The sequence below is a fragment of the Ixodes scapularis genome, unplaced genomic scaffold (genome assembly GCF_016920785.2).
Source record: "Ixodes scapularis isolate PalLabHiFi unplaced genomic scaffold, ASM1692078v2 PGA_scaffold8__174_contigs__length_109621045, whole genome shotgun sequence".
Taxonomy (NCBI): domain Eukaryota; kingdom Metazoa; phylum Arthropoda; class Arachnida; order Ixodida; family Ixodidae; genus Ixodes; species Ixodes scapularis.
In genome coordinates, this window is record NW_024609883.1 from 38,209,189 (window position 1) to 38,222,153 (window position 12,965).

At 45.9% G+C, this 12,965-nt stretch overlaps 1 protein-coding gene across 1 annotated transcript; it reads left to right on the top strand.

Annotated features, from left to right (window-relative positions):
- Positions 1-1,977: 1,977 nt before the first annotated feature.
- On the top strand, positions 1,978-12,764 carry LOC115331747 (chitin deacetylase 8). Its single transcript, XM_029993983.4, has 4 exons — positions 1,978-2,215; positions 5,414-5,801; positions 10,374-10,823; positions 12,290-12,764. Exons 2-4 carry the CDS (start codon positions 5,437-5,439, stop codon positions 12,654-12,656), a joined length of 1,182 nt encoding a protein of 393 aa, XP_029849843.1. The 5' UTR covers positions 1,978-2,215; positions 5,414-5,436; the 3' UTR covers positions 12,657-12,764.
- Positions 12,765-12,965: the final 201 nt, after the last annotated feature.

The window sequence follows — 12,965 nt, forward strand, 5'->3', positions numbered from 1 at the left end:
GGCGTCGAAGTCGGCGTGACAGCAGAGTCGAACGCTGGGGCGAAACTGACTCCGGCTTGCCAAGCAGAGGCGCTTTTGTACACGCATGGGCTTCTGGATCGTTCGGCGCAGAAGGTTCGGCGCGTAGAACATTCTAACCTCGAATCAGCAAGACGGTTCTCGAATTCACCAGAACATCACATTAAAGTGTCAACAAAAATGTGTAGCCGCGGTCAGGAATCGAACCCTGGCCTCTTGCGTGGAAGGCAAGCGCGATAACCGCTAGGCCACGCGCGCGCTGCCTACTTGGCCAGCTGCGCGCGCGGCAATATAAATCCTCGTACACGCCGTACAAATTACGCTAATATAGCTGATTTGTCTATTAAAAGTTAAAGACGTTTACAACTCCCTTTAATTCCGAATTACAGCGCAGCTCTTGAGGAGGAGGAAGGGAGGGCTTTCTTTAGGTTCCCGTTTCTGGCTTGAGCGGCGTCGATGTCGGCGTCGGCGTATCCGCGCGTTGCGTTTTAGGACGTTTTCCATAATGACGTCACACGTGACGTCACACGTCAATTTTCCTACTAAACTTGGCGGAAAAATTTTCCCGCTAAATTTAATGGCAAAATTCCCCCCGAAATTTACCAGGAAACTCCTCGTGACGTCACGTGACGTTACGCCGACGTTGCTCAACCTCGAAACTGGCGTATAAGCGCTGCGCTCTAAAAGAAACATAGGTGTTATCAAAAGTGTTTAGAAATAAGTCATTTGATTGGTTCACCAAAGATTAGAAGGTACTGATTCCCACACAGGGCGTACCAGGAGAGCAGGCCTTTTTTTGACCATTTATGATGGTCAAAAATTAGGACGCCTTAAATTGTTTGCCACTCCACCAAAATATTTTAGGTTAATGTTTTTCGTTCTTTTATAAGAAACTGGAATAGGTTCTTTGCACTTTTTGATTTACAATAGTTTCATCTGTAATTCGTTTATTTGAATGTCGTTTTTTTTATTTTTGTCAATTCATGGGTTTGAGTGTAGTTTACTATTTAAGACATTGTAATGGGCCGTTTGCATCCTCGTTCGATCATCTCAAAATTAACATTTTTATTGTATCCCGATTCCTATCATAATCCCATTATAGGATTTGAGGCATTGTTAATTAAATAAAGTTTGTGGCGCCTTTTTTGAGGCAATAGTGTTTACTACACCATTGAGTAAGCACCAACACTTTAATATAAAAAAATAACTCAGTACGATGATTCTAAAATGTTTGCGTTCAATACTTTACTCCTCTTTTGTTCACGGCTTCTCTACGTAAACAAAATGTAGAAAAAAAAAAATTCTTTTTCCACAATTCTTTTTTTTTTTTATTCAAGTACGATTTTTAGTTTTGTCTGAATGTCTTTCCTAGAACGTTTTAAATCGTGAGGCACTTTTTTAACGCAATACAATCAAAAAGAATCTACTCAACATATATTGTTTTGATAACTTAAATTCGGGATGCTCCATCATGTCAACTTATGGATTCGCTTAAAGTTTAAACAGTTAAAAACCATTATCGTGAGAAAAAAAAAAGAAACCAGCTTCCTTCCAACAAAGACACTGCAATGGTGAAATTATATCTTCAAGCAAAAAATTCCTCGTTTTATTTTTTTTTTTTAAATTTATATTACTGAAACTGCAACAAGAAATAAAGACCATCCTCTGCACACCGCCATTCTTGTCCATGGTATTGTGAAACAGTTTCTGAGCATGGGCAGTGGATTTCTCAGCCTGATTATCTATGCCTCTCATAATTTCACAGCCCGTGATAAGCGACGGTAAGCTCTATACGCTGCCAAATACCTTGGCTTCCCGGAAGATATGCAGAATTACATTCTCGCGATTCTAACACTTCAAATATTACGAGCTAAGAAATGATTACCTTAGTGTCTTCTCTGGTATCTGAGTTTGCAGAACACCTTATCGCGCCGGAATGTGTTGGGTCGATTATAACGCGTATTCACCTTCGAGTATCGATAGATAACGCGAGTTGCCGACATCGTTGGCCGTGCTGGAACACTGCCTTGTAACGAACGCAATAATCTTCGCCATTTAATCAGGGTTCATCGTGCCGCCGCCCACTTGAAATAGCGTATAAATCTAGGCCCCTCCAAGAGCGTTCCTCACAATCTAGTCACCTCTACGAGGAGTTCCAACAGCTGCTGAAGTCAGCATCGCCGTCGTCACACGCCCGGTTAGTACCCGAAAGCTTTTCTTTTCTTCTTATCACCAGATATTCTACACATCTCAAGTTACAAAGCCAACTGAGAAAAGGGTCCGAATTGGGTGGTCGGCGTAAATATTTGGATGGAAGGGCACCATTCAAACGAGTCTAACCGAGTAGTCAGCTGTAACCCCCTGCGGGAGTACGCCTAAAAACAAATGCCAATAAATATGTTTCTGATAGCGTATCAAACTCGTTCCTCAAAGAAGAAGTCTACAAAAAATCGCAGAATTTTGGGTGTGGAGTTGACGCAAATGTTTTGTGTACAATTTCACAACATGAAAGCCAGAATTTTGCCGCTTAGTGAAATAGCTGAGAAATCTTGTTCAATTAGCGATGATCTGCTACCTTCCAACGAGGGCCTCACAACCCGCCCCTGCCCTCCCCCCCCCCCCCCCCCAATCCCCTTGAAGAAAGTAGTGCTCTAATCACCATACTAAAAAAAAAAAAAGTTATTTTTTTATTCGTATTACACGCTAACTACGTTGAATGTCTTCCGGAGTTTACCGGACTCGGGAGCCATCTTAAGTGTAGGAAAGCGAGTTAAAGGCACCGTAACTAACATGTGCATTCAAATATTAAAAAAAATGGCAATGGTTATTGGGCTCGTCCTCCGCGTTTTATCCTTTCAATTTTATATATTCATGTTCAACCCGCCTGCCATTACCAGTCCGGTTATTGTCTCGTGTGTATGTTTAGAAAGCATGTAGTTAGTCAACCCTATTGGGAATCTAATGTCCCCAGTTTAGATGGTAAATTTTGCCATTGACCTCTGCTATTCCGGGCCTTTAATGTGTGCATCAAGCATCAGTGATATATGACCGCACTCCGGTACGATGCTTATCCACTTAAAAAAGTGCACGGGCGGGGTTCGAACACAGAATCGCCGGGTTATACAAAACGTGGACCTTTCACTTCACGTGCTCCGAGCTAGGCTACTCTCAACACGCGACCACCGATACCTCCTAATCTCTTCGTATGAACGCACAATGCTCTCTAGTTTATTGTATCATCGATATGGCACGGCAACAGATTATAGACCCTCTTTTAGAAGTGCGTGCTATCTAGTAGCGACTGCGAAAGATATCCGATTCTGCCATTGTCTGGGCCCGTACCTCAACTCCCCTCAGTGGAGTGGAGTAAAAAAGGTACACCTCCACTCATGAGGCATTTGGCCTCAAACACGCTACTCGGCGATTCCTTCATGGCGGAATTCCTTGGGATTCTGTACTCCACTCCAGCGTTCCCGGGGATGTCTGGAGACGTGACTATATCGACAACTTTTGCCCATAACATAATATTGATAAAAATATGAATATATGTGTTCAGTGTCTTTACCAATATCTGCTTTACAACCAGTGAATTGGTGAATCTCAAGCTATAATATAACAAATAAAACTTTCACGCTGGCTACGCAACGTAGCCAGCGTGAAATTTTATTTGTTATATCGATGAAAGACGTACTTGCGCTTTCCAGTCATTGAACAGTGGCAACAAAACAGCGACCAGTCTTTGTCTTTTTTATGTCCGAATTTGATTACGCTTTTAGCCTTTGTGCGTACTGATCTCTTAGAATAATTGTGCTCTGCACTGTGTATACGTTCCTTTGAGCCCAGTTCTCGTCTTTGCCATCCTCTGAAGGGCAGCCGAAGCATAAAAATATAGCGAGTTCTGGTGCCCAGCTGACAACGGCTCATATATTTCATGTATTTGTACTGGCGTAAAACCACAAGCATCTGGCACTAAAAGAGCAGAATGAATGTGCCAGTGTCTGCGGAACCTACATAATTAACATGTTTATACCAGCGCGTGCTCGAAGTATAATTTCGCTACTTCGTAAGTATGGGCTCCACAGCTTATGCATGTCAGTGGAATAGCTGACATGCATAAATGAACCCATTATTCTGCTTTAGAATGTTTCCATTACTTCATGAATATACGCATTTAAAAATTGATAAGACGTGCACAAATAACGTTCAAATACGTTTCGTTTTTTTTTTCGAATGGAAAGTACCCCGAGTCACTGGGCATTCATGCTTCCTATGTCAGCTACAGAGCTACTCATTTAATTCGTTGCCATTCCCGAATTAAAGATGTCATGCTGTCTTGAAATCGTTACTAGACGGAAGCCCTCAGAACCTTGATTGAAAGTACGTTTATTGAGGCTTCACTGGTGCAACCCTCACTCTTGCAGGAGGTAGTCAAATGGTCAAACGCTACTGTCTGGATAGGCCTCACGCAGAAAAGCGAATTCAAGTCTTCAGCACGTTTCGCTCATACAGTGTCGAACAATAAGCTTTGCTGCATGAGTAGATTTCATAAAAGTCTCTCATCACAATATCCGTGTCCTCCGCTGGAAATTGACAAGCAGGAGGCACATGGTTCTAGACAGTGCTGGCGATGAGGCACGACACTTGCCCAGTGATCTCGTACTCTGTTAATTGCGTCACATTTACAAAGTCGCCGGTTTCCGTGCACCTGAAAGTCCCTGCGCCGTAAAACTACAGCGCGTTCAAAAGCGGGAGAATCGAAAAGACCGGCAGACCGCACCTATTTTCTCACTTCTCGAGCGACAGGGTCTGTAGTAGACTGGCCCCCTTTACTTTCGTAAAGCAGTTGAGCGCAAGAAATTCGCAGTTGTTAGACACCTACATCACGTTCAGCAAGTTTCTAAAACGACGCCGTAACACAGGAATCTTCTCGCTTTCGCCGTGGTGCAGGAGACTATCGGTTCCGATGACAAAACTCTCAAACTCGGTGAATAATGTGTCACTCGCCGTAACACCCAAAAACCACCTCAGTCTCGAGGAAAAATCTCGCGGTAGCTCCGAAGCTGCCTTGAGATATTGGAGAAAATTGTTTAATATTTCCTCAGTCGAGCGGAGATTCAAGACTAGTTCAAACTATGGAGCGCTAAACCGTTTTAATGGGAGTTTTGAGGGGATCTCGAGACGAGCAGCGTTTATAATTTCGGCCGTGAGCATTGATTAAACCGGTGCCTGATTAGACGCGACAACCGTGTCAGCGTTCGCAATGAACTCAGCTCGTATCTGGATCCGAGGAATCTGATCCAGTTAGAAGCGTCGTGCCTAAGCAATGGCGACTGCCAATGAGGCCTGACGGGGCTTCGACGGGTGTCTATTGAATCTCATCTTTTATGCTTTCTAGGCTTCGTACCTTGAGACAGCACCATGAGGGCAGTACTTCTAGTGCCATTCCTTCTGGTCGCCGTGCTGGCGAACCCCACCCCGGAGGGCAAGTGCGACCCGGAGAAGTGCAAGGCGAGCGGAAACTGCGTGTGTGCCAGCACCGACCCGCCCAACAAGATGAGCGTCCAGGACACGCCGCAGTTGGTCATGCTCTCTTTCGACGGCGCCATCAACGAGGGAAACATGCCGTTCTACCGGGAACTTCTAGACGGCACCCAGAAGAGGAAGAACAAAAAGAGCGGATGCAAGATCGGAGCCACCTTCTTCGTGAACCATGAGTACCTCGACTACACCGCTGTTCACGAGCTCCACAACAGCGGCAGCGAAATCGGACTTCGATCCATCACGTACGTAGAAGTTTTTTTTAATTATTGGCAGGCAACGTGCGGGACCAAACGCGTCGTTGTTGTTGGTATTCAATATAGAATGCCTCAATGTTTCTGCTGGTGGCCCTCCTGGAGTGGGTACACTTTTGTCGTCTCCCACTTATATGTAGCCGTGTATGACCTATTTAGGCAGTCGTAGAGAATTACCACTTGTGAAGTGACGCGGAATAACCTAAAAAAAATATCTGATACCCATGTTACATGAACACAATTAACTGCAATTACGCTAAGCCAAAGTCATCACACTATACGTTTGGACAACGTTATGTGTCTAAGCGGTGAGAGCAATGGGTGCATGTGCTGTTGGGCATCTTGAGCGCCCATCAAACTGTGCACCCGCACTCTTCACTACTTCTGAAATAGCTGTCCGAAAGTAAAGTGTGGTAATTGTGGTAACGCGTAACTGTAGATAAAGGGGATTTAACTGCGGCTTAGTGCGCTCGTGTAATGGGGTATACGTGGGTTTGTTTTTGGCACCACGTCCAATAAAACGCAATAACGTGCACACGACTGCATTTCCTTCGCTTCATCGCATTACTGAGGCGAGGGGTTTCTATACTTATAAAATTGTATCACGCCCACGAAAGTACTTCTTAATTCGATCATTTTTAAGGCCAGAAGTCGATCCACCAGACTCAAGTATACAAAGTCAACATACGTATCATGGAAGGCAAAATTGTCTACGCGGCCGAAAAGTAAGCACTTGCCCGCCGAATGGATATCACCCCTGTGATAAGGCGCAGCCAGCGAACATCGTTAATGCACTCTCTTTTCCCGATTGGTAAAACGCACGCCATATCCTATTTTGTTGGATTTTTTTGCTTTCATAGACGGAGCCGGAAGGCAAAACGTTGACGGTGTTGGTCGAAGAACGCGACAACTCCAAGCTTCCATCGTTCTTTTTGCAGAGAGCGTGGAACTTGTAGTTCGCAACTGATGATAAGTAGCCAGGATCGCAACTCGTTTCGCCACGGCAAGGCGAAACCGGCCGGTTAGTGACGTCACGAACGGAGGGCAACTATTACAGCGCGCCATCAAAATATCTTGGCCATCTCGGCGCTAACGGTCGGTGACAGCCCAGTATAGATATGCTCCGCGTCGAGCGCGAGCTTCCACCTTCGGTAACATTTTATCGCATCAGAGGCCAAGCCTGGCTAAAAGCAACGAACGCGTGCTGTAAGTGGAGCACCTAATTTTTTCATAAAGGGATACTTCAACGAAATTCGAAATATTCCCGTCGCGTTCAAAGATAGGTTGAATATGATCCACAATATCCGTAAATGACTATCGCACGTTTGCATTTTGAGCCTCGTGGCTGTATTTTTCGTCATAAATGGCCCACTCTGTCAAGCGTTCGGAGAAGGCCCAGCGGTGACCACGTGACATTCAACGCAATCGTGACGTAGGTCGTCTCGGGACGAATAAAGCTACTAAGAGGCTGACGCCGAGAGGATGGCCTAGTTTAGTGGTTCTCAACTATCGATGTTTCGCGGACCCCTTGTGGATCGGCGGAAATATTGCAGGACCCCGTTCGTGGTGAGAGGAAGGGAAAGGTGTAGGTTAAAAATAATAATGATTTAATAAACGGATATAACTAAGGGCTAGTGTGAAGTAGACCTCTTTTATTGACATATAAACAAGAAACCTCCCCTGAAAATTCAAACATTCCTTCTGGACCTGAAAAAAGACAACTTTTATTGCCGTGTTTGACTGATGAGGCAGGGCTTCGCGGACCCCTAAAATGCCTTCGCGGACCCCAAAGGCTCCGCGGGCCCCCATATGAGAACCACTGACCTAGTCGTTCCAGCCACCGAAGCGGCTGCCTCTGTACGAATTTTGAGAGAGGGGTTGATCTTCTATAATCTTGTAGGGGGACAATAGCGACTTCTGCGACACACAAAAGGCATTCTCGGGAAGAGGGGGGTTCCTCCTTCCCCTCTTCTCTCGTCGTGGCCGGAGGGGAGACACTCACCGTCACTAGCTGCCAAGGTTCCTAGACGGACATTACAAGCCAGGCGTTAGCGACATCCACCAAGTTCTCTTTGCTAATCGTTTAATTCGTTTTAAAATACCATTTCCAGACTTTTTAACAAGATATTCGTATGTTCGATGTGATACCACTCCTTTGGACACATATAGACCAAAAATGAGCGCCGAAATTTCGTTGTAGTATCTCTTTAAACTGGTCATGGGGGCCATAAAATGATTTTTTGACTTGGTTCTTTTTAGCCTTAATCCTCAACTGAAAAACGAATTAAGATTGATATGTGTAAGTTTATAGAGGCGGAAGTTAGCCTGCCTTACCAGGCGTCTGGTGTCTAAATGAGCAACTTAGCCAGTGTGGTACAAACGCAAGCCTGAGGTCTTTAACGGGCGTCACGCAGTTGTTATACACGACCGCCACGCCGGTACCAAATATTTACTAAGAGGAATACATCCTACTCTGCTCATTAGCATCAGACGCCACGCCTACTGCGTCAATTACCACCCTCGCGGTTTGGACCTCTCGTCACGCCGGAAAAGAAAAACACATTCTTGCTCTAAATATGCTTAGAGAACAAGCCCCGACACAAATTGAGCAAACAATATCATCGAGAAAAACGGCTTGTGGCGCGCCGTCGCCACCGGCAGCGAATGTCTGATAACCGCGACTTTCATGGCAGTAGGTGGCGCCTCCCACCACTCCCAATCCAATGTTGAAAAACACATGGTTGCTGGTCATCCAGCCATTCAAACTGCGCCTCACCTGTCCGCTCCGAGGCCATCGTATTAACGGGGACTAGCATGTAATCCCCTTTTAAAGTGTTTGTCGGTTCGATGCTCATTCAGATTGAAACGGCCAGGGGTGGGGTTGAACCTGTAGGTTCCCTAGGTTCTGCAGTGTAAGCTTTCGCTTCGGTGATCTGAGTTGGCGTGCGCTAGCCCACTCGGCCACTGATCCCCAAAGCGAATAGACAAATCACGCGGTCTGATATGGTTGGGCACCGGTGCGATTACTCCAAGCTTCCACCGTGCTCTTTAAGTACACCATGAAACTTGTCATTCTCATGTGATGATAAATTCCGTCAGGGCCCCTTGGCTAGAAACGCAAAGTCACACATTTGTCGACAGAACGATTTCTGACAAGTGCACATCAAAGTCACGCAGTTCTCATGTCCAATGCATGAGCTGGATTCGACTGACGTGCTTCGGGTACTGCGTATGTTTCACGGTGAAAAGGCGGAGTGCCTTCAAAGGAAACGAGGCTTAAATGTCCGCTATGTTATCAAATGTTCACTCCGAAAAGCAGTTTTTTGTTTTCCTTCCCTCTTTCTTTTGGGTCGCTAAGCGATATGTGATTTGTGAAGTCCTAATCTAATATCATTTTTCCCAGTACAGAAATTAATTTCATGGACCCTTTAAAAGGGCTCTGCAAGAGGGCGAATAAGACAAAATGCTGCTTCAAAGGGCGCGCCTATCAGTGTCAAACACGGGCGTTCAGTGACGCCATAGCTGTAGAGTGTCGGACAATGACGACATAAAATTCTGGTGGTAGAACTGGCTGAATAGGTGCACATGACCCCTCTGATCCTTTCAAGCCCCTGATTCTCACACAAGGTTTTGCTTGAGACACCCATAAATCGGTGGGGCGTTCACAACCTCATAACTGAATGTTAATTCGAAGAGTTGGGAACATCGCTCATCGATGTTGCACGCTCTTCTCAGTTCAATAAAACTTTTCCCGTAGTACCCAAGCATCAAAAAGAATGCCGGGTACGTAGGTACACACGGTGCGTGTGCTGGCATTTTCGGTTCTAATTCTTCGAAAGGAAAAATCTAAAACAAATGGCACTTCGCACACGGTTTCCACGAACGCCTTATTTTGGTTATTTACATCAAGTGATTTCTATAGGGAAGACGAGCGCGTGCAGCGTGAGTACCTACGTTCCCGAGATTCTATTTGATGCTTGGGTAATTTAGCGAAAGGTATACTCTCTATTGGTTCAGGTGAATGACGTCATCAACAATAGAATGTGTGCTGAAAATTCAAAGCTTCTTTAACCTATTATGTTAAAAATACATCAGATTTCTTTTTTAAAATACTTTAATGCGTTGCCAGAGTCCCACACACCAGTTAGAGCGAACGCGACGCAAATTAAAAAAAATGGCCACGAACGCTTTGCAGGGCGACAGGCCGCCGCCATGTCTCTGCTCGTGCGGGCGAGTCCGTGCAGATGCAACCTTGCCACAGCTACGCTCCCGCGCACGTTGTACGTGCTTGCACACATGGGGCACCACTTAAAGCTTAAAAAAAATAATCTTGCACTCGTGTTCGTAAACGCCATATTTTGGTTATTTACATCGAATCTTTAATACGGGGAAGGCGAGCGCCTGCGGCTCGTATACCTACATTTCCATTATTCTCCTTGATGATGGGTTAAATAAGCAATAGGTTTATTGCTTCTCTTGGTTCCAAACATCGGAACTCATTTATGTTAGACAAAGCATAGTTAGGATAATACCAATATTCACCTTTCCTGTTCCGCCTTCCAGACTCAACGGTACTTCGGACTACTGGTCGAGACTTGACACCGATGGCTGGAAGGCTGAGATGGTCGGCGAGCGGGACCTGCTGGCAAACCATGCCGCAATCCCAGCTTCGGATATCGTCGGAATGCGGGCACCGCTCCTGCAGACCGGTGGCGACAATAGCTACGAGATGCTGAAGGAGAACGGATTCCTCTACGACTCGTCCATTCCGCACAACCGCGTCAAGGATGGCGGCAAGCCCATGTTCCCATACACGCTCGACTACGGACTCCAGACTTCTTGCATCATCGCGCCCTGCCCCGAGAACAAGTACCCCGGCCTGTGGACCATCCCGATGAACATGTGGTTCCAGGAAAACGACATCGAAAATCTCAAAATGTACTTCCCGTGCTCTACCATCGGTGGCTGCGTACCACCGCCGGATACCGCAGACGAGACCTACGAGTTCCTCATGTAAGTGACCCAGGTGGCTCTGAGGAGACGGGGTTGGGCATTACGGGGCAGGACGGGGCGGAGCGGGGTGGGGCGGAGCGGGGGGGATAAGAGGGGGGGGGGGATGTTTCGCGACGTTGGAACATCGATTGTGGTTGGAAAGTTGAATTTAATTTTCTGTTTGATGATGTTCAGCGCTGTTATAACGAGGATTCTACGACAATTATCGGTATGATCACCCTCTACACAAACCTCAAGTTCACGCACCGTCACCATGTGCCATGGTGCATTATCAAAGGCAGTATGAGCCGCAACAGTCCTTCATCCTTTTTGTCGTGCACGCCGGTTTTCAAAAATAGAAAGCTTTGGTCGAGACAGTTTTATGGGAGGTGAAGTTTAGGCTCCATTTTTTTAACTCTACACTCTAAACAAAAGTTTCTTCGTAAAGTAACTCTTAGGGGTTATTCGGTTTGTCCTATTTTACACCATAAACACTTCTTTAAAGCACACCCAAGAAAGATTATTAGTTAAAACCTCTAAAGGGTTCCTTGAAGCTCTTTTTGTTGTGAGAAAGAGTTCTTCATCTCCCAGTTGCCTTTCTAGTGCATACGGTAGAGAGCTATAGCCCTTAAGGCGAAACCGTTCTTTACGAACTGAAAGAGTTCTTGGGGCGTCGAAGAACATTTCAGGAACGATTTCTTTTAAAGTGTATTGTCTGGGGATAACGGAAAGCTGTAGAGTTTGCAGAAGCAGGAAAAGGCCGGATTCTTTCTTGCAGCCTATATTGTCCGCGAGGGTACATGCGTACTCCCCGGAAAAGGGGTTCCACACACTACATCCTATTTTGCGTAGTTCGTCGTTTAATTTCGAAATTAATTTTACAATATTCGGGATACTCGCTCTGTAGTTCTGACTCGAGCGTGCCCATATAGTCAATCCATTCCCCCTCCCTCTATACGGCGCGCAAATTCGTCTGCTTCATGTCCGCCTCGTGTGTTGTTTTACCCCCCAAAAGCGCAAAGGTGCGTTTGTTTCCCCTCGACCCAACCAATGACGGCGCGAGCTTGGCTGCTTCGGCATCGCGTGTTCCCTGGGCGTTCCTTGTGTTGTTGCCCTTTGAATTGCGAATCCCCTTTTGCGTTCCGACGCACCCAAGGTGCATTTTAGGACACTTTCTCGCCGTATAAGTCAATATCAACCCTGTTACGTAAACTTAAGTAAATATCCAAAATGCACGAACTTAACAAAGGTATCTTAACTACCCCCAAATAATTATATCTAGGTTTCCTTGTTTCGCCCCACCTAACTACAGTGAATTTATTCGTAAAGACGATTACCCAGATTTTCCCGTCCTCTAAGTCAGGGGATCCGAAGCTTCTTGGAACCTTGGAACCTTGGAACCCACCGCACATGGGACACCGATGACGTAACGAAAGCCACATAGTTCCCAAAACCAATGTATCCTACCCATATCTCTTAATACCCAGGGCTAACTTCAAGCAGTTCTACGAGAACAACAGGGCTCCGTTCCCCATGTTCCTGCACGAAGGATGGCTCCACGGAGGAGAGAGGAGGGAGGGATTTCTCAAGTTCATCGACTGGCTCCTGACCAAGGACGACGTCTTCATTGTCACCCTCAAGGAGGTCATCGAGTTCATGAAGAACCCCAAACCCGTGAACTCTTACAAGGAGTCTCGCTGCTTGACGGAGGTCAAGCCAAGTGACAAGTGCACCAGGCCTGAGACATGCGTCTACCGCAAGGTGAAGATTGGAGATCATATCGGAGACCGGAAGATGAAAAGCTGCGTGGACTGCGCTCCACACTATCCGTGGGTCAGCCTTAAGAAGCAATGAGCCCGTCCCAGTCCAAATCACACCCCTCTTTCATAGTCTTTCAGCGTTGATATTCAGCGCTTATTTAAATTCCACGTGTTTAAAAAAAAATAAACAAGTGCCAACCTATTCCCGTCTGAGATGTGGATTGTTCAAATACTGATTTCTTCCTTTCACCGAATAAAATATACTCATCTCTGGCTATTTACCTAAAACGGATAATCATAATTGCTCGCATGGAGGCAACTATTTTATTTTTAGAAGTTACCAACATCGGGTCGACTGCTACGAGATGCTTTCCTTTAGCTTAACATTACGAAGGGCTACCCT